Source organism: Xyrauchen texanus, chromosome 6 (genome assembly GCF_025860055.1).
Source record: "Xyrauchen texanus isolate HMW12.3.18 chromosome 6, RBS_HiC_50CHRs, whole genome shotgun sequence".
NCBI classification, from domain to species: Eukaryota; Metazoa; Chordata; class Actinopteri; order Cypriniformes; family Catostomidae; genus Xyrauchen; species Xyrauchen texanus.
Genome location: NC_068281.1, coordinates 11,678,862 through 11,701,184, shown reverse-complemented (window position 1 = coordinate 11,701,184; position 22,323 = coordinate 11,678,862). Strand labels below are relative to the sequence as shown.

Sequence of the window (22,323 nt, the reverse complement as noted above, 5' to 3'; positions counted from 1 at the left end):
AAGCACCGTGTCAAATTAACATGATCTATGCACATTATTTCTCATCTAATTATCAGAATAATGCAGATTTCAAAAACATTATCAAACTCCTCTCAATGGCGACCTGTGTAAAATTCACAATGTGCCCATGTACACATGTGTGATAAATTAGAGAAGAATAACAGTGGTGTGGTCTGTCTGCCTTTATCACTGGAGAGATTAATCAAAGAGAGGAATGTGCATACATATCAGCATTGCATTCCTAAGGTCGCCAAAAGCAACATGAGTAATGACATCTCTGTGATATCGGGGGATCCAAACCAGGGATGTCTTTTTTTCTTTTCCGAGGTTATGATGGATGTAGAATGTGTTTTTTAGGAAGAGGAGATGGGCTGGTGATTATTTGGTAAATCTGATCTGATGTATTTGACTTTGCTGGGCTTAGATAATTTAATCCAGAAAATCCTATTAAAACTAAAGTCTAAGTGCAGGGCAATGCGATGGTTTTTCATTATTCCAACAGTACATTTACTACACTTTGTAAACAGCTCCAATGTCTTTATAACCAACTGAAGCAGATTAAATGTTTTTATGAGCCCATCATGTGTAAGTGGGGAAAGATAGTTAACTCATTTAGACAGTTCATATCAAACATTCAACAAAAGTCTTGCTTTAGAGTGTACAGGGATATATGGGATAAATTCCATAAACACAATCCTGGTAGAACTTACTCTAACTAATGTTTACAAGTACCAGTTTTAAAATGCAGTAATTTTCCACAAGCAGCATTGGAAAGAAAACATATGGAGATATCTAAAAGGAAATGTGTAGCGAAGTCTTTTCAGCTTTTTCCCACATGTGATAATACAAAGAATAGACACCATAAAAGCTTCTCCAAAAATGTACCATGGGAACCATAGTTTCAACCGAAATGCCATATAAAAATACATTTAATTACATTTTATACAGCTTACCTATGGTGTTTTTTGAGTCACCAATACTACAAAATGGTAATTACTTTGTATCTACATAAAAACACATGGTAGACCAACAATATTCCCCCAAATGTTGCCCCAACAAGCCTAACAGAGTTGTCTGAAGGAACAATTTCATACAGAACAACGTTGCTGATTTGAGCGTTCCCTGAAGCATGCGTTGCAACATGAAGAAAATGCGGTTAGTGTCATACTTAACAATGATAAAAGTAACTACAGTATACTATACTTTGGTGGTTGCCATGACACATTTTTGTAAGGTTGTCCTCTGGTTTCATAAAAATAAAAAATAAAAACTGAATGCAAAAAAAATGATTGACTTAATAATTGTGTATAAACCAAGAACATACTGCAGATGCTTGTAACTCACTAAAGTTGAAGAACTGAGTTCTTACACACACGGACTGGTTCAGAAATCTATTAAGGTTCCTATCTATACAGCGTTTGAGGGTAGGCTGCACACGTCTAGAGTGCCCAAAAATCCTGAACGCGCAAAGAATGCCCAAAAAATGCTGTATAGGTAGACAGCTGTCTATGTTGTGAAAGAGCCATCTAGTTATAATAAATAAACAAGCATCACCTTTGGTTTTTCATCCTGTTCTCCTTTTTGTTCAAAACCCCCGGTACGCAGTTGGTCAGTTCGGTCCAGTCCGCGTGTAAGCCACAACTCCAACCGGTGGAGAACCGCGAGAAGAGCCAGGTCTCTTTCCTGTTGGGTCGGTAACAGGTACACTTCTTCTGTCCCGGTCTGCAATCACACGGCACCTCCAGCCTCACGTTCTGGACCAGATGCCTGCCGAACGTGGTGCCGCCGGTCTTCTGGATGTGGAGGAACACGATCACATCATCCCCTTTGATTTCAAAATCCACCGTCCGCTCCAAATCTCGGATGGGGAAATAGTATTTCTTCACGTAATGAGGATCAGGAGTCGGGAAGAGATCCGCATCGTCTTCCATCATGTACCCGTGCGGAGAGCCGAAGTTCATCATCCCCGGAGCCACGTACTGATACAAAATCAGCATGAACAGAACCGAGCCGACAACGATGAACAGAAATTTGCTGCTCCTCTCAACCATGTTCCTTCCAGTGAGGAGGTTCATGTGTTACCATTTCCCGGTTGACTGTTTTTGAGGGTACCGATACGCAGTCTCCATATAAACACACCGCGGTCAGAGCAGCACGCGCGAGAAGTAAATAATCAGAGACATTATGGCAGAAAGTAAATGATCGGACACATTGTATCAGGGATGTTGCAGGGTAAGATCCAGTACAGTACGATCTCCCTCCTTCCACCACTGTATGGCACAGTGTGTGTGTGCAGGCTACAGTGTGTTTAAAGTCCTGGTCGCAACGATGTGAAGCTCTTCCTCCCGCGTTCAACGCGACACCCTCTTTCCCAATACACGCGCGCTCAAAACCAAAAATAAGGTAAATATTAAGGTTCTAGTCAACGCCCGCGGTTTCTATTGAAACGTCACAATACGGTTTCAAGATATACCTGTATGTATGTGTGTGTGTGTGTGTGTGTGTGTGTGTATATATATATATATATATATATATATATATATACATACACACACATACACATACATACATATGTATTTGAATAAAAAAATAAAAAATATATATATATATATATTTATTTTTATTTTTTTATTTTTTATTTTATTGATTCAAATTGTACTACTTTGGTCCTAGTCAACGCCCGTGGTTTCTATTGAAACGTCACAATACAATATATATATATATATATATATATATATATATATATATATATATATATATATATTAGGGCTGACGATTTAACATAAAAAAACTACGCAATTAATCGCATGCCCATAATGACCATAATAAGACCATAATAAGGAAGATTCCTGAGAAATGTAAGCTTGTAGTACCACCTATTTACTCCAGAGGGCAGTAAGTGAAATTTCAGCTGGATGAGCAATGCACAGTTTATACAGTGAAGAAAATACTTCAGTTGGTAGATGTGTTACTTTCTTGCTTTCAAAACACTCGAAGGAGCGCAAATACGATCTATGGGATCTCAAGATGTGTTTAAAGATTGCGTATTAAACTATATTTAACTTGACACAGTAACCTAAACATTTTATATTTATGACGTAACACACCCGTCTCGGGTATATATATATATATATATATATATATATACAGGTGAAACTCGAAAAATTAGAATATCGTGCAAAAGTTCATTAATTTCAGTATTCAACTTAAAAGGTGAAACTAATATATTATATAGACTCATTACAAGCAAAGTAAGATATTTCAAGCCTTTATTTGATATATTATTGATGATTATGGCTTACAGCTTATGAAAACCCCAAATTCAGAATCTCAGAAAATTTGAATATTACATGAAATCAATAAAAATAAGGTTTTTAAATACAGAAATGTCGGCCCTCTGAAAAGTATAATCATGCATATGTACTCAGTACTTGGTTTGGGCCCCTTTTGCATTAATTACTGCCTCAATGCGGCGTGGCATGGATGCTATCAGCCTGTGGCACTGCTGAGGTGTTATGGAAGACCAAGATGCTTCAATAGCGGCCTTCAGCTCTTCTGCATTGTTTGGTCTCATGTCTCTCATCTTTCTCTTAGCAATGCCCCATAGATTCTCTATGGGGTTCAGGTCAGGCGAGTTTGCTGGCCAATCAAGCATAGTAATACCATGGTCATTGAACCAGGTTTTGGTACTTTTGGCAGTGTGGGCAGGTGCCAAGTCCTGCTGGAAAATGAAGTCAGCATCTCCATAAAGCTTGTCTGCTGAAGGAAGCATGAAGTGCTCTAAAATGTCCCGGTAGACGGCTGCGTTGACTCTGGACTTAATAAAGCACAGTGGACCAACACCAGCCGATGACATGGCTCCCCAAACCAACACAGACTGTGGAAACTTCACACTGGACTTCAAGCATCTTGGATTGTGTGCCTCTCCATTCTTCCTCCAGACTCTGGGACCTTAGTTTCCAAATGAGATGCAAAATTTGCTGTCATCAGAAAAGAGGACTTTGGACCACTGAGCAACAGACCAGTTCTTTTTTCTTTAGCCCAGGTAAGACGTTTGACATTTGAAGCCCATGTCCAGGACCCGTCTGTGTGTGGTGGCTCTTGATGCAGTAACTCCAGCCTCAGTCCACTCCTTGTGAAGCTCCCCACACATTTGAATGGCCTTTTCCTGACAATCCTCTCCAGGCTACGGTCGTCCCTGCTGCTTGTGCACCTTTTTCTTCCACACTTTTCCCTTCCACTTAACTTTCTATTAATGTGCTTTGATACAGCACTTTGAGAACATCCAACTTCTTTTGCAATTACCTTTTGAGGCTTTCCCTCCTTGTGGAGGGTGTCAATGATGGTTTTCTGCACAACTGTCAGGTCAGCAGTCTTCCCCATGATTGTGAATTCAACTGAACCAGACTGAGAGACCATTTAAAGGCTCAGGAACCCTTTGCAGGTGTTTAGCTGATTAGAGTGTGACACTTTGAGCCTACAATACTGAACCTTTTCACAATATTCAAATTTTCTGAGATTCTGAATTTGGGGTTTTCATAAGCTGTAAGCCATAATCATCAAAATTATATCAAATAAAGGCTTGAAATATCTTACTTTGCTTTTAATGAGTCTATATAATATATTAGTTTCACCTTTTAAGTTGAATTACTGAAATTAATGAACTTTTGCACGATATTCTAATTTTTCGAGTTTCACCTGTATATATATATATATATATAGGCCTATTATTATTATTATTATTTTTTAAAGAAGCTCGACTGCACATCAAATTGATTCCAAGTGAACTACATTTGTTCTAGCAAACGCGGGGGTTTCTATTGAAACGCCATATTCCCACCTAACTTTCTAAGGATTTTGGGTATGCCCACCTAAAATAAATGATGATACGTATGGCCACCAGAACAACAAGTTTTTTTTTTTTAAGTGTACAGAGATTCTCTCTAAACGTGCATGGAGCTGCAGGAGGCCTGAGCGTAACTGATGTCATGGCACTGGAAAGACTGACAGGATGTTCATTTCAGACGTGATTAGATATACAGTGTGAAGAATTTACATGTTTCCATTGATCATGGTATAAATATCGGTGGGGATGTACTTGCTTGTTTTAATGCATAACAATGCAGTGTTTTCAGTTTTTATTTTTTTTATTTTTTTTTAGCTTATTAAAGGAATATTCCGGGTTAAGTGCAAGTTAACCTCAATCGACATCATTAGTGGCATAATATTGATTACCACAAAATTTGTTTTGACTCATAATTTATTTTCTTTAAAAAAATAAATAAAAATATATCTGCAATGAGGCACTTCAATGGAAGTGAATGGGGCTAATTATAAACTTTAAAATACTCACTGTTTCAAAAGTATAGCCATAAGACATAAACAATATGTGTGTAAACTTGATTTTAGTTTGACACATCACTTATTAACCTTTTCTGTGCAGTCAATTTTATAACTTCGTTGCCATGACAATATAATTTCAACAAACCATAAAACCCTAAATTTAAACAATTTGAACAACCTTAGAGCTCAAATAATACATGAGTTTTAACAGAAGAATTAATATAAGTACTTTTATGAAATTATTACAATTTATAAGCTTCACATTTCTGCTTTTAAACCCTTCAAAAATTGACCACATTCACTTCAATATTTGTTTTTAAGGAGGGACGAGCCTATATTATTTTTTGTGATAATCAACATTATCCCAAAATTCTGTTAATTGATCTTAACTTGTATTGAGCCTGCAAGATTCATTTAATATCCTTTTCTAGTACAGAATAACATTTTGTTTTCTAGTACTTTTTTTTCTTTTTTTACCAGATTAGTTTTCCCATTAAGTACCAAAAAAAAATTTAAAACAATAATTTTTTTTCATACATGTTTCTATTATCTTTTGTAAAAAAAAAAAATTAAAAAAAAATTTAAAAACTTGTAAGAGGAAATTTAATTGGAGGCTACCAATCACAATTTAATTGTTGTTTATTTTTTTTGGCGGAGAATAAGAGTTCCCATATTAATTCTTGGTGAAAACAGTGAAACATAAAACCAACACAGAAAAGTTTAGGCTTGAGCTAGTCCTGCTGGATTCCTACTCCACAGCTAGTGGGCATTATTGTGAGCTGTGTGAAGTTGTACAGTGAGAAATGTAGTAATAAATGATAAGTTACAAATGTGTTTTGCCTCATAAAAGTGTATCTTATAAAATAATAGAATGTACCACATAGTAGATCTAGATATTAACAAAAATATGATCTACTATATTTATTTTGTAATGTGTGGGGATTGCATGTCCTACATACAAAATTACTTGAAATTACACAAAATGTATAGAATTGAATTGTATTATTAAAATGTATTAATGCTAATAGTAGAATTACACAAACAGTTTAATCACGCTTAAATGCTACTGCATGTTGCCTTGATAATATTTGCCTCTTCCACCTCAAACGCAATGGCAGGTGAATGCAGACCCAAGTAAACTAAGTGAAACTCAATAAAAATAAATATTTCTTGAGAACAATTTAAACCAAAACTTTAATAATCTGTCAATGTTCTGTGTGAACATTCCTAAGCGAATTCACTAACATCAGTAATTCCCCAGTTTATATTTCTCTTCCAAGAACGGCCTGATCTTGTACAAATTAACTCAAACAAATGATGTTTGCATCTCGCTCCCTTAAATACTGCAAGCCAAATTAACATATTTTTATTTACAAATGAGAGGCAGCGGCGGCCTCCAGAAATCCTGTCATTTGATATCATGATCATTGCGCCTGGGGAACCACTGCATAATGAAGCTATGGAAATGCTGTGTTGTGGCTGATCATTTGTTGCTGAGTTGCTTCAATGAGATGAATGGTAAAGTGAGTCTTGCCCTCTGGTTCTGTAATGCAGTTACAACTCCTGTATCACAAGGTGGGCTCCACCATGCATAACTATGCACTTACACACATTTCCCCACTGTCATAGTAGAATCAATGCACAGTTGATGCTATGTGTTAGAGTTTTCTTGTAGGGAAACACAGGTTAGTTGACATGTGGTTGATGTAAATGTAAAGGTGTGTAATTTCTATATTGCTAGAGGCACCAAATGGAATTGCATAAATAAAGGCAATTCCAGGAATAGCACCTCTGAATTAAACATACAATGTACAGAGATCATGTGACAACAATGTAGCATACTACCATTTGAAACGTTGATTGTTGCAAATATTGCATTCTGTTTCACATACTTTTCATAAAAAGCAGTAGGTAGTACAGACAGAATGTAGACCTTATTCCCAGCAGCACATCTATGATGTTTTGGGGGAAATTAAAGCAAGGATGTGAGGAATAGACATACAGTCTCTTCAGTGGGTTGTGCAGTTGTTTAAAGTGTTTTTTTGGATCATTCCGCTGATGAAACATTAAAAAATCTTCCCAATAAATTTCAGTAGACAGAAAACTCCAGACAACATGAGTTGTGGAAAATTAGACATTATCTAGGAGCTTTATATAGTTATATACAATTGATGCCATTGAAGAGACAGTATGTGTATCCCTCAAATTCTCATTTTTATTCATGCACAAAGAGAGCACTACTGTGAATAAGGTCTAATCTGTGAAGTGTTCAGTAAGTAGCGAGCTGGTGGTCAATTCCAAACAGTTTTCAGTCTGGTTTCCTGAACAATTTTTCCTTTGGTCATAAAAAGGATAGTCTCACCAGAAACTCATGCCATTGGTTGAGTAAATGTGTTGAGCTAATCATGATGCTTAAACAAACAGGGCGCCTCAGAAAACAGTGTTTGTAGGGGTGTAACTATACGATGCGATTACGATTCTTTACCTGTTTACACATTTTGGGGAAATTAACCTACTAATGAATTACTTCTAATTGTCTCTACTAGACTTAGAATCTATGCCTTTTTCACATATTGATAATCAGAAAATTAGGGCTACTCGTTGCACAATAGTATTTCTTAACGCAGCGTTAGTAAAGTGTGAGTGGTAGCCTCCAGTTACATTTCCTCTTACATGTTTGGGAAAAAGGGACACCCCACCACTTCAAGCATCCACATATCACAGACTATATATACATTTAGCTACACAGTTTGTTTGCTTCTTGGCCTGTGCCGAATCAATTGATCTTTTTTTTCCTAGGGTTCAAAGCTTCCGCAATTGTGATTTATACCTTTTTGTGGCCTTTTGCTGCACATACCTGCCATTTGCCATGATGTCTGTTCATATGGGATATTGGCCATCTCCATCAATCCAAAATGACACCAAACTTTTTCTCCTTTGCCCTTTCCCCAAAACTCCCCAATTTACTTATCCCCTATAGCATAATATTATCCCCAACTTAACACTATGTGAAACACCAGCAGCACAAATCTAGGGGTGCCAGAGGTGACGATAATTTAGTATTAATGACAGTAAATATATCACCCATTTGATGGTCTCCCAATGCTATTACACCAGAATACATTAAACTTACATTAAGCCCTGTAAATAGGAAATCACACAAATTAAGCTTCTAATTTTAATGTTGGCTAATGTTAATATATTGATGCCTCAAAAACGTTTTATAGTCAATCAGTAATCAATGCATTTTTTATGCCATTCATAGTAGTCTCATCACATTAAACTGGGATGTACGAAAGTATATAAACACAGAATAAATTACACACTTTATCTTTAACACCTTTAACATAGGTGGGTCCTGATTTGACACAAGCAAGGTCAAATCAGAATCCAATGAACTGTTAAGACAGACTGAATGTCAATAAGCTTTGCCGGGGGTTTCGCACTGCATGGTGACAATACTGACATAAGTATTGGTTTGCCACAACTATCTGTTATGATTCGTTCAAAGATTATACACTTTTTTCTTTTTTGAGGCGGCTTCCGCAGCAACTGGTTTTAATTTGTGCAGCAGTCAAACTGAAAGGTAAATTTATCTCTCTCTCTCTCTTCTCTCTCTCTCTCTCTCTCTCTCTCTCTCTCTCTCTACACACACACACACACAGACACAAACATGGTGAGGGCCAAATGGGACACAGGGCTGCTTTTGATTAAAGCCTGAGACTAGGGACAGCCTTTCTGACTAGACCAGCTCTGACCTCTAGCACCACTTTGGCCATTAACCTAAGCGCACTGGAATGTTGTTGTTATTGTTATTTTTGCTCAGAGTGGAGTTCAAGATTGAAGATTAACTGATCGTTGAGGTAACATTAATCCCAAGGTCAGGACTAAAACACGAAATCTTTCTTTTTATTTCAGGACAGAGTGAACAGATAAAGAAATGTTTTTTTTTTTAGAAACATTAAAAATTCCAATGTCAACATATTATCTGGACAGATACAGTTGAAGTCAGAATTTACATACACTTAGGTTGAAGTCATTAAAACATTTTTTACCACTCCACAGATTTCATATTAGCATACTATAGTTTTGGCAAATCGTTTAGGACATCTACTTTGTGCATGATACAAGTAATTTTTCCAACAACTGTTTACAGACAGAGTGTTTAACTTTTAATTGACTATATCACAATTCCATAGGGTCAGAATTTTACATGCACCATGTTAACTGTGCCTTTAGGCAGCTTGTAAAATTCCAGAAAATGATGTCAAGCCTTAAGATATTTAGCCAATTAGCTTTTGATAGGAGGTGTATTGAACTGGAGGTGTACCTGTGGATGTATTTTAAAGCCTACCTTCATACTCACTACCTCGTTGCTTGAAATCATGGGAAAATCTAAAGAAATCATCCAAGAACTCAGAAAAAATATTGTGGATCTCCACAAGTCTGGTTCATCCTTGGTAGCAACTTCCAAACACCTGAAGGTACCACTTTCATCTGTACAAACAATAGTACGCAAGTATAAACACGATTGGACCACACAGCCGTCATACCGCTCAGGGAAGGAGATGCATTCTGTCCCCTAGAGATGAATGTAGTTTGGTGCAAAAAGTGCAAATAAATCCCAGAACAACAGCAAAGACCTTGTGAAGATGCTGGAGGAAACAGGTAGACAAGTATATATATCCACATTAAAACAAGTCTTATATCGACATAACCTGAAAGGCTGCTTAGCAAGGAAAAAGCCACTGCACCAAAACTGACATAAAAAGGCCAAACTACAGTTTGCAAGTGCACATGGGGACAAAGATCTTACTTCTTGGAGAAATGTACTCTGGTCTAATGAAACAAAAATTGAACTGTTTGGCCAAAATGACCATCGTTATGTTTGGAGGAAAAAGGGTAAGTCTTGCAAGTCAAAGAACACCATCCCAACCGTGAAGCAAGGGGGTGGTAGCATAATTTTGTAGGGATGCTTTGCTGCAGGAGGGACTGGTGCACTTTAAAAAATAAATGGCATCATGAGGAAGGAAAATGATGTGGATATATTGAAGCAACATCTCAAGACATCAGCCAAAAGGACAATGACCCCAAGCATACCTCCAAAGTTGTGGCAAAATGGCAACAAAGTCGAAGCATTGGAGTCGACATCAAGATGCCCTGACCTCAATCCGATATAAAATTTGTGTAAGAACTGAAAAAGCATGTGTGAGCAAGAAGGCATACAAACCTGACACATTTACACCAGTTCTGTCTGGAGGAATGGGCCAAAATTCCAGCTTGTGGAAGGCTACCCAAAACGTTTGACCCAAGTTAAACAATGTAATGGCAATCCAGCCAAATACAATCAAAGTGTATGTAAACATCTGATGCACTGGGAATGTGATGAAAGAAAAAAAAAAAAGCAGAAATAAATAATTGCTCTACTATTATTCTGACATTTTACATTCTTAAAACAAATTTAGTGATCCTAACTGACCTAAGACAGGGAATATTTTCTATGATTAAATCTCAAGAACTGTGAAAAACTGAGTTTAAATATATTTGGCTAAGGTGAATGTAAACTTCTGACTTCAACTGTATATAACTCAGACTTGCACTATAATATTAACAATTCACATATTTGAATTGCTCGCTAAGATTCACTTCAAAAATACCACCAAACACAAACAAAAAACTAAAAAACATTGAAATGAAATCAACGCACATGATTCATACCATTAAGAAGTCATTGCATTTTATGGCACAGGGGATTTTTAATGAATTTGCATTGAATAGCTTATTCCTGTAATGTAAACCTACTGTTTGGTAGCACATATAGTGTAGAGTTTTAAACATTTATGTGACTGTAAAAGATCTTACATCAGGGGCAATGAGGTGTCAGGAGACAACAAAGCATGTTCAAGGTCAGTCCTTTTATTCTTCTCTCTTTCAGCATATAATCGACGGTAACCGTCAATAACAAAGAAATGGTAAATAAACGAAAGCACTCAAAATAATAAACACATACTCTCTCGGTTCGAGGCTGGCGTGCTCTATTGGTCACTCTCTCCCCTCTCTGATGCTCTGGCATGCCTTTCAGGTCTCCCTCCACCATCACTATAATGAGAGACAATTACGACACAGGTGAGGAGCCTTACCGTACTCCCTCTCCCGCAGACAAACACATGACCGCTTACCCCATGTCACAGTGGCATAATCGGTTCTGGGTAATAAATCAAAGAAATGAAATATATCAATTGAATTGAATACATGTCACTAGGAAATATCTATATAATATCATATAGGATTGAGTCTAGTTGACGATAACCGTGAGCATTAATCCTGCATGGCATCTCTGAACTTCACCCTGTCCCTGATAGATATAGTACATAATGATTTTATTTATTTATTTGTTTATTTATTTATGCAATGCATGCATATGCATACTGCCCTACAAAGGCAAAACGCCGTAACATCATGTTTGGTCAAAAATTAGTTAATGTAATTTTTGGGGTATTCAAGACCTCCTTTATCATGTGAATAAATATCGTGAGTCAATTTGATTGTTTTAACGAGAAATTAAGGGCTACGACAACCGTAACATCCAAAACCATACGAGAAACCACAACAGAATGCCGTAACAGTTGTTACGGCTCTTAGCCTTTGTTCCGGCACGCTTAAGTTGAGTTTAAGGTGTTCTGACTTTGTTTCGCCTGGCATCAAGAGAGATGTTACGGTGCCGCTGTGATGTTACTGTACTCTGGCTTTGTCATACTGTCAAAGATTACCGCTCTTTTATTGTCACCAAACCGCGTAACATACACACGACACATCTTTGAAATAAAGTGTAGACTGCCGACTGCTTGTTTGTATTATTACTCTGTGATAGCGATGTGATAGGGCGATGACAGCCCGGAGCTTGCTAAATTTAATCGGTGTCACGTAAATTAGCGCTAACGTTGATGCTGACACTCGCCTCACATCAGATGCTGAAAACCAAATATTAAATACAGAGGCATCCTACCTTTCCATGCAATCCGATATAATCCATAGAAGATATAATCCATAGCAATGCACGTCATCTGCTGTATCCACAACAATCCATACGTGTTTGAGCCATATTTCCTTCTTGCAGGTGTTCACGTCAGATTTTACAGCTAGTTATCGCTAACGTCCGTACAAAGTAGGCTAACCTAAATAGTAAAAGTAATTCCAACTTTTTTCCGGTATACTCTGTCTATATTATCTCAGAATTAAAAAGTAGTAATCCAAGTCAAGTTCGTTGACTGAGCATCTTGAGCAGTTTGGACTTCAAAGTTTAACCCTTTAACTGTCACCCCTCCCCCTTTTTTCGCATAGACATGAAAATCACTATCCAAACTTAAATGGTTGTATTTCAAGAATGCTTTGTCATATATACCTATGGACAAGTTGTGTTCCAAATTTTAGGTTGATATCTCAAAAAATTAGCTTTCAGTAAGATTTTATTTAGAGCAGTAAAAAACTTGGAATGAGCAGTCTCTAATCTCTAATGTATTGGTCCAATGTTTAATTAATTATTACTCTATATCTTGCATTTAAATACATATACCTTTGTATTCAATTATAATTAAATTATCTTTATTGTGAAAATATGTATTGTATTTATTCATACTGTACATACTGTACTGCAAAGTAACTTATCTGTTATACTGTTTAACTGTGTTAGTGTTGCCGCACTATCCTGATCATTATAGCACTAAATAGGAACAACCAAAGGTCTTCTATATACAGGTGAAACTCGAAAAATTAGAATATCGTGCAAAAGTTCATTAATTTCAGTAATTCAACTTAAAAGGTGAAACTAATATATTATATAGACTCATTACAAGCAAAGTAAGATATTTCAAGCCTTTATTTGATATAATTTTGATGATTATGGCTTACAGCTTATGAAAACCCCAAATTCAGAATCTCAGAAAATTAGAATATTGTGAAAAGGTTCAGTATTGTAGGCTCAAAGTGTCACACTCTAATCAGCTAAACACGTGCAAAGGGTTCCTGAGCCTTTAAATGGTCTCTCAGTCTGGTTCAGTTGATTTCACAATCATGGGGAAGACTGCTGACCTGACAGTTGTGCAGAAAACCATCATTGACACCTCAAAAGGTAATTGCAAAAGAAGTTGGATGTTCTCAAAGTGCTGTATCAAAGCACATTAATAGAAAGTTAAGTTGAAGGGAAAAGTGTGGAAGAAAAAGGTGCACAAGCAGCAGGGAGGACCGTAGCCTGGAGAGGATTGTCAGGAAAAGGCCATTCAAATGTGTGGGGGAGCTTCACACGGAGTGGACTGAGGCTTCAAATGTCGTATTCCTCTTGTCAAGCCGCTCCTGAACAACAAACAACATCAGAAGCGTCTTACCCGGGCTAAAGAAAAAAAGAACTGGTCTTTTGCTCAGTGGTCCAAAGTCCTCTTTTCTGATGAGAACAAATTTTGCATCTCATTTGGAAACCAAGGTCCCAGAGTCTGGAGGAAGAATGGAGAGGCACACAATCCAAGATGCTTGAAGTCCAGTGTGAAGTTTCCACAGTCTGTGTTGGTTTGGGGAGCCATGTCATCGGCTGGTGTTGGTCCACTGTGCTTTATTAAGTCCAGAGTCAACGAAGCCGTCTACCGGGACATTTTAGAGCACTTCATGCTTTCTTCAGCAGACAAGCTTTATGGAGATGCTGACTTCATTTTCCAGCAGGACTTGGCACCTGCCCACACTGCCAAAAGTACCAAAACCTGGTTCAATGACCATGGTATCACTGTGCTTGATTGGCCAGCAAACTCGCTTGACCTGAACCCCATAGAGAATCTATGGGGCATTGCCAAGAGAAAGATGAGAGACATGAGACCAAACAATGCAGAAGAGCTGAAGGCCGCTATTGAAGCATCTTGGTCTTCCATAACACCTCAGCAGTGCCACAGGCTGATAGCATCCATGCCACGCCGCATTGAGGCAGTAATTAATGCAAAAGGGGCCCAAACCAAGTACTGAGTACATATGCATGATTATACTTTTCAGAGGGCCGACATTTCTGTATTTAAAATCCTTTTTTTTTATTGATTTCATGTAATATTCAAATTTTCTGAGATTCTGAATTTGGGGTTTTCATAAGCTGTAAGCCATAATCATAAAAATTATATCAAAGAAAGGTTTGAAATATCTTACTTTGCTTGTAATGAGTCTATATAATATATTAGTTTCACCTTTTAAGTTGAATTACTGAAATTAATGAACTTTTGCACGATATTCTAATTTTTCGAGTTTGAGTCACCTGTAATTTAAAACAAATACCATGATGACTAGACCTTGGTTAGGTGTTCTTATAATGGATGTAAGTATGGTGAACAGCAAGTAAATATTGATTATATGTCAGTTACGGCCTTTTGCCTTTGCATGACTCCTGATTTTTGGCACATGATACAAAGGCAGAGTACATTAACTGCCAAACAAGGGTCAAAGGTCAATTTTGAGCTCAAGATTTTTTGCATACAAACATTTCTTCTGTATAGCAACTAGTTGTGAAATTTTGGGAGTCCTACCAATAATACTTTTGTCTGGACAAAACAGAAACTTTAAAGTCATTTTTCTCAGTTTCACACTCTAGTGAGTTAAGGTCTTTTGCTTTTGCAGGGCAGCATAGGGTTTCACACAAGTACACAAGATCAGAAGAGGACACAACCAAACAATGGTTATTATCCTCTTTTCTTTGACTGCTACAATAACACAAAAATAGTAAAACAACATGTCTCAAAACAAACTTCATGCCCAAAACATATTATATATATAAGAATATGCAAATGCTTCTAGCTAAGCAAGCTCAATTTCAAGCAGAAATGAGAAAGAATTCATAACACGGTGCATTTGCAGTGCTGAAACAGTGCTATAGCATAAATTTCCATATATCTCTTTCAGGTCACTGTCATAGCAGAGCAGCAGTTTAATAATTACATTTGTACATATTTCTAACAAAAATAACAATTGATTTGATAAAGGAACATTGCCATACATTGAAATGCTCTTGAAGAACTTTTTGAATTTCAGCCTGCACATTCAGGTCAAAACACCTCCTCAATGTGGGTAATGTTGTTTTGTTATGGGAGAGCCGTCCTCTCAATCAACTTCAACTTCACATTCAAGTCTATAGCTCCATTTTCGTATGAAATAGACTACGTACATTCGCCAAGCATTTGCATTTGCATACTTACTAAAAGCATGTTTCAGCTCTCATAGAGCTTCACCTTTTCCCATCAGCTCCTTGGTTTAGATTTCCCCAGCAGCCTTGACTAAATTAATGGTGTGTGCGGATTTAACGGATACACGTGGGAGTTATTTATTCCTTGTTTTGACACTCACAGTGACAGCAAGATATGAGGTTCATTTTTAAGACCAGCAAAACTGAGAGAGAGAATAGAGTGTTGGGTCATAGTTATGCAGCTATTTTTTAATGCCTGTGGAATTGCTGAATACGTAATATCAGTGGACTTAAATAGATAAGGTGTGTTTGAGTGTTTCAGCAGATTGTGTGTGAGTATTGCTTACCTCAGATGGACAGGATTGGAGTGTAAGTAAATAGAGCTCTATTTCCCCACAGAGAATAAGACACAGAATTCATGGCCCTTGTGAGTTTGAATGGAGAGAAATTCTGCTGTAAGTCCTGAATCATCTCATTTAGTTACTTGTGCTCATTTGGGAAAGTGTTGTTGTGGGGAAAATGGGAAACTTAGCAATAGAAACCGAGAACTGCCAAGTCAATGAGTTTCTGCATGTCACACACATTCACCTAGGTGAAGAAAATAATTTAATTGCAAATGATCTTCTTCATTAAAGCTCTGAATTACTAAGAGGGAAACAAAGGTTTCATATTCACAGTTCTTGGATCACAATCCTTTAGACACCCCTGCTGCATATAAACAAATAAATAAAAACAGCTTTAACCAGCACAAGATGCTCTCCCAGCCTGGCTAAGCTGGTGGTCTGCTGGTTAAGCTAAGTGTTCAAATAGTCTCCAAATCAGACCAGCTGAAATTGACAAATAACAGAAAGAGGTCCTTTTGAATATGCACAAACCACACACATGATACAAGTTCTTTGTTTATATTTTAGAACAGGTTATAAAAGCCATCATTTATGTTTCTTCCTTTAATCTATTTACAAAAATATGCCAAATTATCCTAATTGTTTAGAATTAGTCCAATTGATGCAGATAAATAATTGTTCATTATTGTAAACAGAATGTGTCTCCACTGTGTTCAAGGACTCTTATTTTGAAGTTTTCCCCAGCACTATGTTTCCCAGAATCCACTGCTCCAATCATTTCATTGTTATCCCCACCTGTATGCCATTCCCTCATTAGTGTCCATGTGTATATAAACCCTCTAGTTTTGTTAATGTTTTGTCAGTCTTTGAATTGGTATTTTTGAATGGATATGTTTGTGAATGGAATCGCTCCCTGGTGGAGTATGATGCGGCTAATCTAACCCTCCATCTATCCTCATTACCCTCCTTCTCCAAAATAACTAATCTCCCAGTTTTCTCACCTCACCTTGAGGGATATGGCGGTAAATCCAAGCCTTCCTCGACCCCAGCTTCCACGACTCCTTCCATGGCTTTCAGAGTTTTGTTCATGTTTTGTCAGTCCTTGAATTATGTTTGAATGGATATGTTTGTTTCCACTCCAGTGAACATTCTACTCCTGTGTTTGAAATTAAAAGATTCAAAGACTCTACTCCTGCATCTCTGTTCCACTCCAGCACACCAAACGTTACAATGTGGAGGAAATTATAACATCGATTCAACTTTTGTTCATAAAATTGCACTAACAATGCAGGGTATGAGAATTTTGGTTGGCTACAATGATTTGTTTAACTAATAATGTTGCAAAAAACAGGGCTGTGATCATAATTTAGCATTACTCCAGTAATTCAGTTATCAGTGATGCTCTTCAACAATTTTAGATGTTTATATATATATTGTAACAGTTCAAGGATTGGCAAGGAAGAGGTGGAAACTGGCTGAGCAGTCAACATTAAGTTTAATGGTAAACTTAAAACCAACATAACTGGAGTGGTGATGTAGTGGTCTAAGCACATAACTGGTAATCTGGTAATCAGAAGGACACTGGTTAGAACCCCACAGCCACCACCATTGTGTCCTTGAGCAAGACACTTAACTCCAGGTTGCTCCAGGGGGATTGTCCCTGTAATAAGGGCTCTGTAAGTCGCTTTGGATAAAAGCGTCTGCCAAATGTATAAATGTAAATGTAAATGTAAACATAAACAAATGCGCAGTGAGACTGCATCTCTCTCGCAAACTACGGCCGCCCCTTTATCTCGCTCTCCTGCTGATCAGCTAAGTCAGTGCAAGATGTGCTCCATCACAGCCTGGCCACACCCTCCTCACACACGCTCCATAATGCCGGTGGAACAGACCGTTTTGGCTACTTATTAGCCAAGAAATCACACTAATGGCACTGCATCAAATTTAACTTGAGCTAAATGTACTTCACCAGGGTTGGGAAGGTTACTTTTAAAAAGTATTCCGCTACAGATTACAGAATACATGCTGTAAAATGTAATTTGTAACATTCCATTAGATTACTCAAAGTCAGTAACGTAATTTAAATACTTTGGATTACTTCAGAACTGGCATATTTTTCACTTGTTTTGACTATAAACTATAGAGATAAAGCACATTCACTTAAATTTGACTTGTTTTAACGATTTTTAAAATATTTAAATTCTCATTAAGATAAGATTTGTGCATTACATCATTGCTCTAATGTCAAAGGTCTTACCAGAGAAAAAAGTTATGCCCCAAGGTGCATTTTAGTCATATATATATTGGATGTAGCTATCTATATGATGTTAAAGTTTACATTGGTTAGCATTTCTTGTAAAAATACCCTTACCTCGTAAAAAAACATTGACAAGGCATGTAATCGTGTATTTATTGGATTCATGTTTCATCTGTCAAAGTGATTCTAACAGTTTTCTTGTTAAGCTGTAGAAACGTGATGTAGCTCCTCTATTAAGCTCCCAAAGGGAAAATTCCTCAATGACGTCATATCCACCTTTTCACTCACAACAGTATGAATATGTAACAGTATCAGTATGAGTAACACATTTTAAAGTGTTTCACTGCTGTTCAAAAGCTCCTCAGATTGTATCGTTTAAATGGATAAATGTTTTCCAACTGAATAGTCTAAACATTAAATGAAACAAATGACAATAAAATGGAAAGTATTCTCTTCATTAATCAAAATACTTTTTGAATGTAACTGTATTCTGATTACCAATTATTTAAATTGTAACTGTAGTGGAATACAGTTACTAATCTCTTGTATTTTAAATATGCAAGTACAATGTAAAAATAAGTGCCTGACAATATAATAGTAGTTGCCTTTCCGACAGCGTGTGATTTTAATTTTCCCTTGCAGGTTTACTTGTTCAAGACTGTAGAGTCATTGCTTCCTCTTGGTTTTTAACATCTTTCTTATGACAGTTTTTGTGCACCTGCTCAAACGAGTAAATGTACAATTCTTTGTTTAATGCACAAAGGACCCTTTTTTTGTTCCCAGAGGTATTTCATTTAATTTGAAATGTTATCAAGCTATAATGAATGAATTATAAAATGAATTATTCATCTACTCCATTTGAAGAGAGAAAAAGAGAGAAAATATAAAGAGAAAAACATAATAAAGTGGCATCCTTGTCCAAACAAGGCTGTACTGAACTATTGAAAGAGAAATCAGTGTTTCTAGCTCACCCAGATGGTCTTATTTGTTAAAGAGAAGTCATAAGTTGAGCTCCTTATAGTTTATATTGGGTTATAAGTGTGTCTGCTCCAAGGTCACATTGTGCTGCACATGTGATTTATACATTTTCAATAACCCCAGTGAACTTTTCATGATGACGTTTGTCTGGTTAAGAGAGAGAGCGCTAACATACAACGTTACAAAGAACACTGAATAGTTACTGTACAATGAATTAGTAATCTAACATGACATGGCCCCTAAGCACATCCTCCACAGTTTTAGCAATAAATGCGTTGAGTTAATATGCATCATTAAGAAAAATTGTATACCCTTTCTTATATGCTGAAATTATAACTTTCCTGACCCCTGACTTATAAAACAAAATCCATCTTGTGTATGTTAAAATATATTTATTTTTATCTTTTCGATTATTTGTCTCCATTATCTTATTTATGTATACATTTAGGTTGGCTTATGTTTTTTTTTTCTTTCACCTGTACTTGTCTTTATGACTCAGTGATTGTATTGTTTGATCTTATTTAACATTTATATAGAAATAAATCCACAGTTTTAGCACCATTTGTGAACTTTTCGGACACCCACCATAGGCACATTTTCCAACTTATATCAATGTTAAATTAGCGATCTGGAAGGATTTCACGTGATGCCATCTGACCAGCTTAAATACGGGACAAATCGTCCAGTAGGAGGATCCCCTATTTTATTGGATGGGTGGCAACCATATTGGGGACAATAAAATATTGCTGTTGTTGTTGCTATGGTGTTCTGGATGGTTGCTTAGTGGTTACTTACTGACCAGTCAAATGAGCCCACCTCCATGTCTTCACATTATTTTCATCCCTAAATATGCCTGCTTTATTGTCTGCCATAAAAAACATTTGCTGCCTTATAAAGTCACAGAACAGCTCTTATCAACAAGTCACATGGTTTGAGGTCTCTTTATCTGTAACACAAATGCTGTATGGGACGAGTTAGCGGCCGTTCACACCAAACAAGTTTTTTGTGTCTGTCTGCATAAAAAAATTATAATTTTTCTATGTAAACATGCGCTTGACTGACATCTTTGACCGTTGCGCCGCGTCTTGCTGTTTTTTTGTTTTTCAGTGTCTCATGCAAGAGCTTTTCCATCTCAAGTTAAAAGGAACTTTAACCTTTCAAACCTTGCCTCGAGACATCTGCATTCATTCTATTCAACTTGCTTTTTAACAACTTGCTTTTTTAGCACAAGTAAGCATTCAGTCTGAACGGCCCCTTTCACACTGAAGTTTAATAATTTGGTGCTGTTCAGACTAATCTCGCTATTGCACTAAAAAAGCTAGATGTAACCCAATGAATATAACAGATTGAATGTGTCTTAAGATGAGGTTTTAAAAGTTCTTTTTAAAGGTACTGTAAGTGATTTTATTCATTCTGGAACTTCCATCAGACTTCAGCCATTGAATTAGCCATGCATCCACACTCCCACACTTACTTACAGGACCTTTAATTTGACACAGTGCCTAAAGAATGTGGCGCTCCTGCGGGGAAACAGTCAAGGTGTCCGCCCTCAATTTTTAGATAAAATCAAATATTTAATGAACCATTCAAAGAGTTTGAACAAAAAAGCATCTAACTATATGGAAAATAGAAACAGTGGTGCTAAACACAAAACATATGAATCAGGACCATATAGAACAGAGCTCCTCTGTGCAGCCTTTGCATTGTCCCCCAGCATCTCTTTGCACTGAAGGAAGATGGAATGAGTGAATTCTGCTGTCATGATTTTTTGTAAAGCTGCTTTGAAATGATGTGTGTTGTGAAAGGCGCTATACAAATAAAAATGACTTGACTTGACTCATGACTCCTCAGGGAACAGGTTGTGAACAGAGAGGGGCGGACATGCACACACTGTGGTCTAACTTGTGGTTCAGGCCCAAAGCATGCAGACTCATCCATGAGATTAATGAGCCCAGCCCAGCAAAGCCTCATCACATTAGCATAGAGATATAAAATGTGACTCTGTCATGAGGGGAGAAACACTAGTGACTGCTCCTAGAAAAGATCACCCAAGATGCGATGCAGATTAATCTCAAAATTCTTTGAAATCCCAGCACTGAGAAATACTGACTCCATTCATATGATTGTATTTTGAGAGAACGACTAGTAAAAGTAAACAATGTAAAAAATTCCCAGCATTTACAAGAGCGGCTAAAATCCATCTAGACACTTTATAAAGGAGGGTTAAAGGAATAGCTCATCCAAAAAGGAGAAATATGTCATAATTTACTCACCCTCATGTCAGTTTATACTGTAAACTGGCTTTTTTCCATTAAAGTTCTTTCATGTAGGTTCACAGTGATCAGATCATTTCTACATTTCTGTCTGTTCCTCACAATAAAATAGCATATGGCTTCAGAAGACTTGGAATATTGCACACAAGTAAAATGCATTACTTATATTGTACTTTGCAGGGGTCGAGAACCTTTTTCAAATAAAGAGTCATTTGAGTATTTACAAAATTATTCACAGGCCAAAAGTTTGGAATAATATTCAGATTTTTCTGTTTCAGAATTAAATTTGAACTTTAATTCACCAAAGTGACATTCAACTGATGTAAAAAAAACAGCACCATCACTATTTGAAAAAAGTTAATTTTGATAAAACCTAGACAGGCCCCATTTCCAGCAGCCATCACTCAAATACCTTATCCTTGAGTAATCATGACAAATTGCTAATTTGGTACAAGAAAATCACTTTTATATCAAACACAGTTGAAAGCTATTTGGTATGTTAAATGAAGCATAACATTGTCTTTGTGTTTGTTTTTGAGTTGCCACATTATGCAATAGACTGGCATGTCTTAAGGTCAATATTAGGTCAAACATGGCAAAAAGGAACAGCTTTGTCTGGAAACGTGTCAGTCAATCATTGTAAAGAGGAATGAAAGATTTCATTCAAAGGTGAACACTACAGTCTTCAAAGACAAAGGACAACTGTCTCTTACAAGGACAGAAAGAGATGTGGAAGGCCAAATGTACAACTAAACAAGAGGATAAGTACATCAGAGTCTCTAGTTTGAGAAATAGACTCCTCACATGTTCTCAGCTGACAGCTTCATTGAATTCTACCTGCTCATCACCAGTTTCATGTACAACAGTAAATAAAAGACACAGGGGTGCAGGCCTTATGGGAAGAATTGCAAAGAAAAAGCCACT

The 22,323-nt window shown here is 36.9% G+C and overlaps 1 protein-coding gene across 1 annotated transcript in view; it reads right to left on the bottom strand.

Annotated features, from left to right (window-relative positions):
- Positions 1 to 2,344, bottom strand: part of LOC127645418 (heparan-sulfate 6-O-sulfotransferase 1-A-like) — a 215,544-nt gene extending 213,200 nt beyond the window's left edge. The window contains exon 1 of the mRNA XM_052129027.1: positions 1,555 to 2,344. Coding sequence (XP_051984987.1) covers positions 1,555 to 2,075 — 521 coding nt within the window. The 5' untranslated portion in view covers positions 2,076 to 2,344. The remainder of the gene's footprint in view (positions 1 to 1,554) is intronic.
- Between the last annotated feature and the right edge of the window lie 19,979 nt (positions 2,345 to 22,323).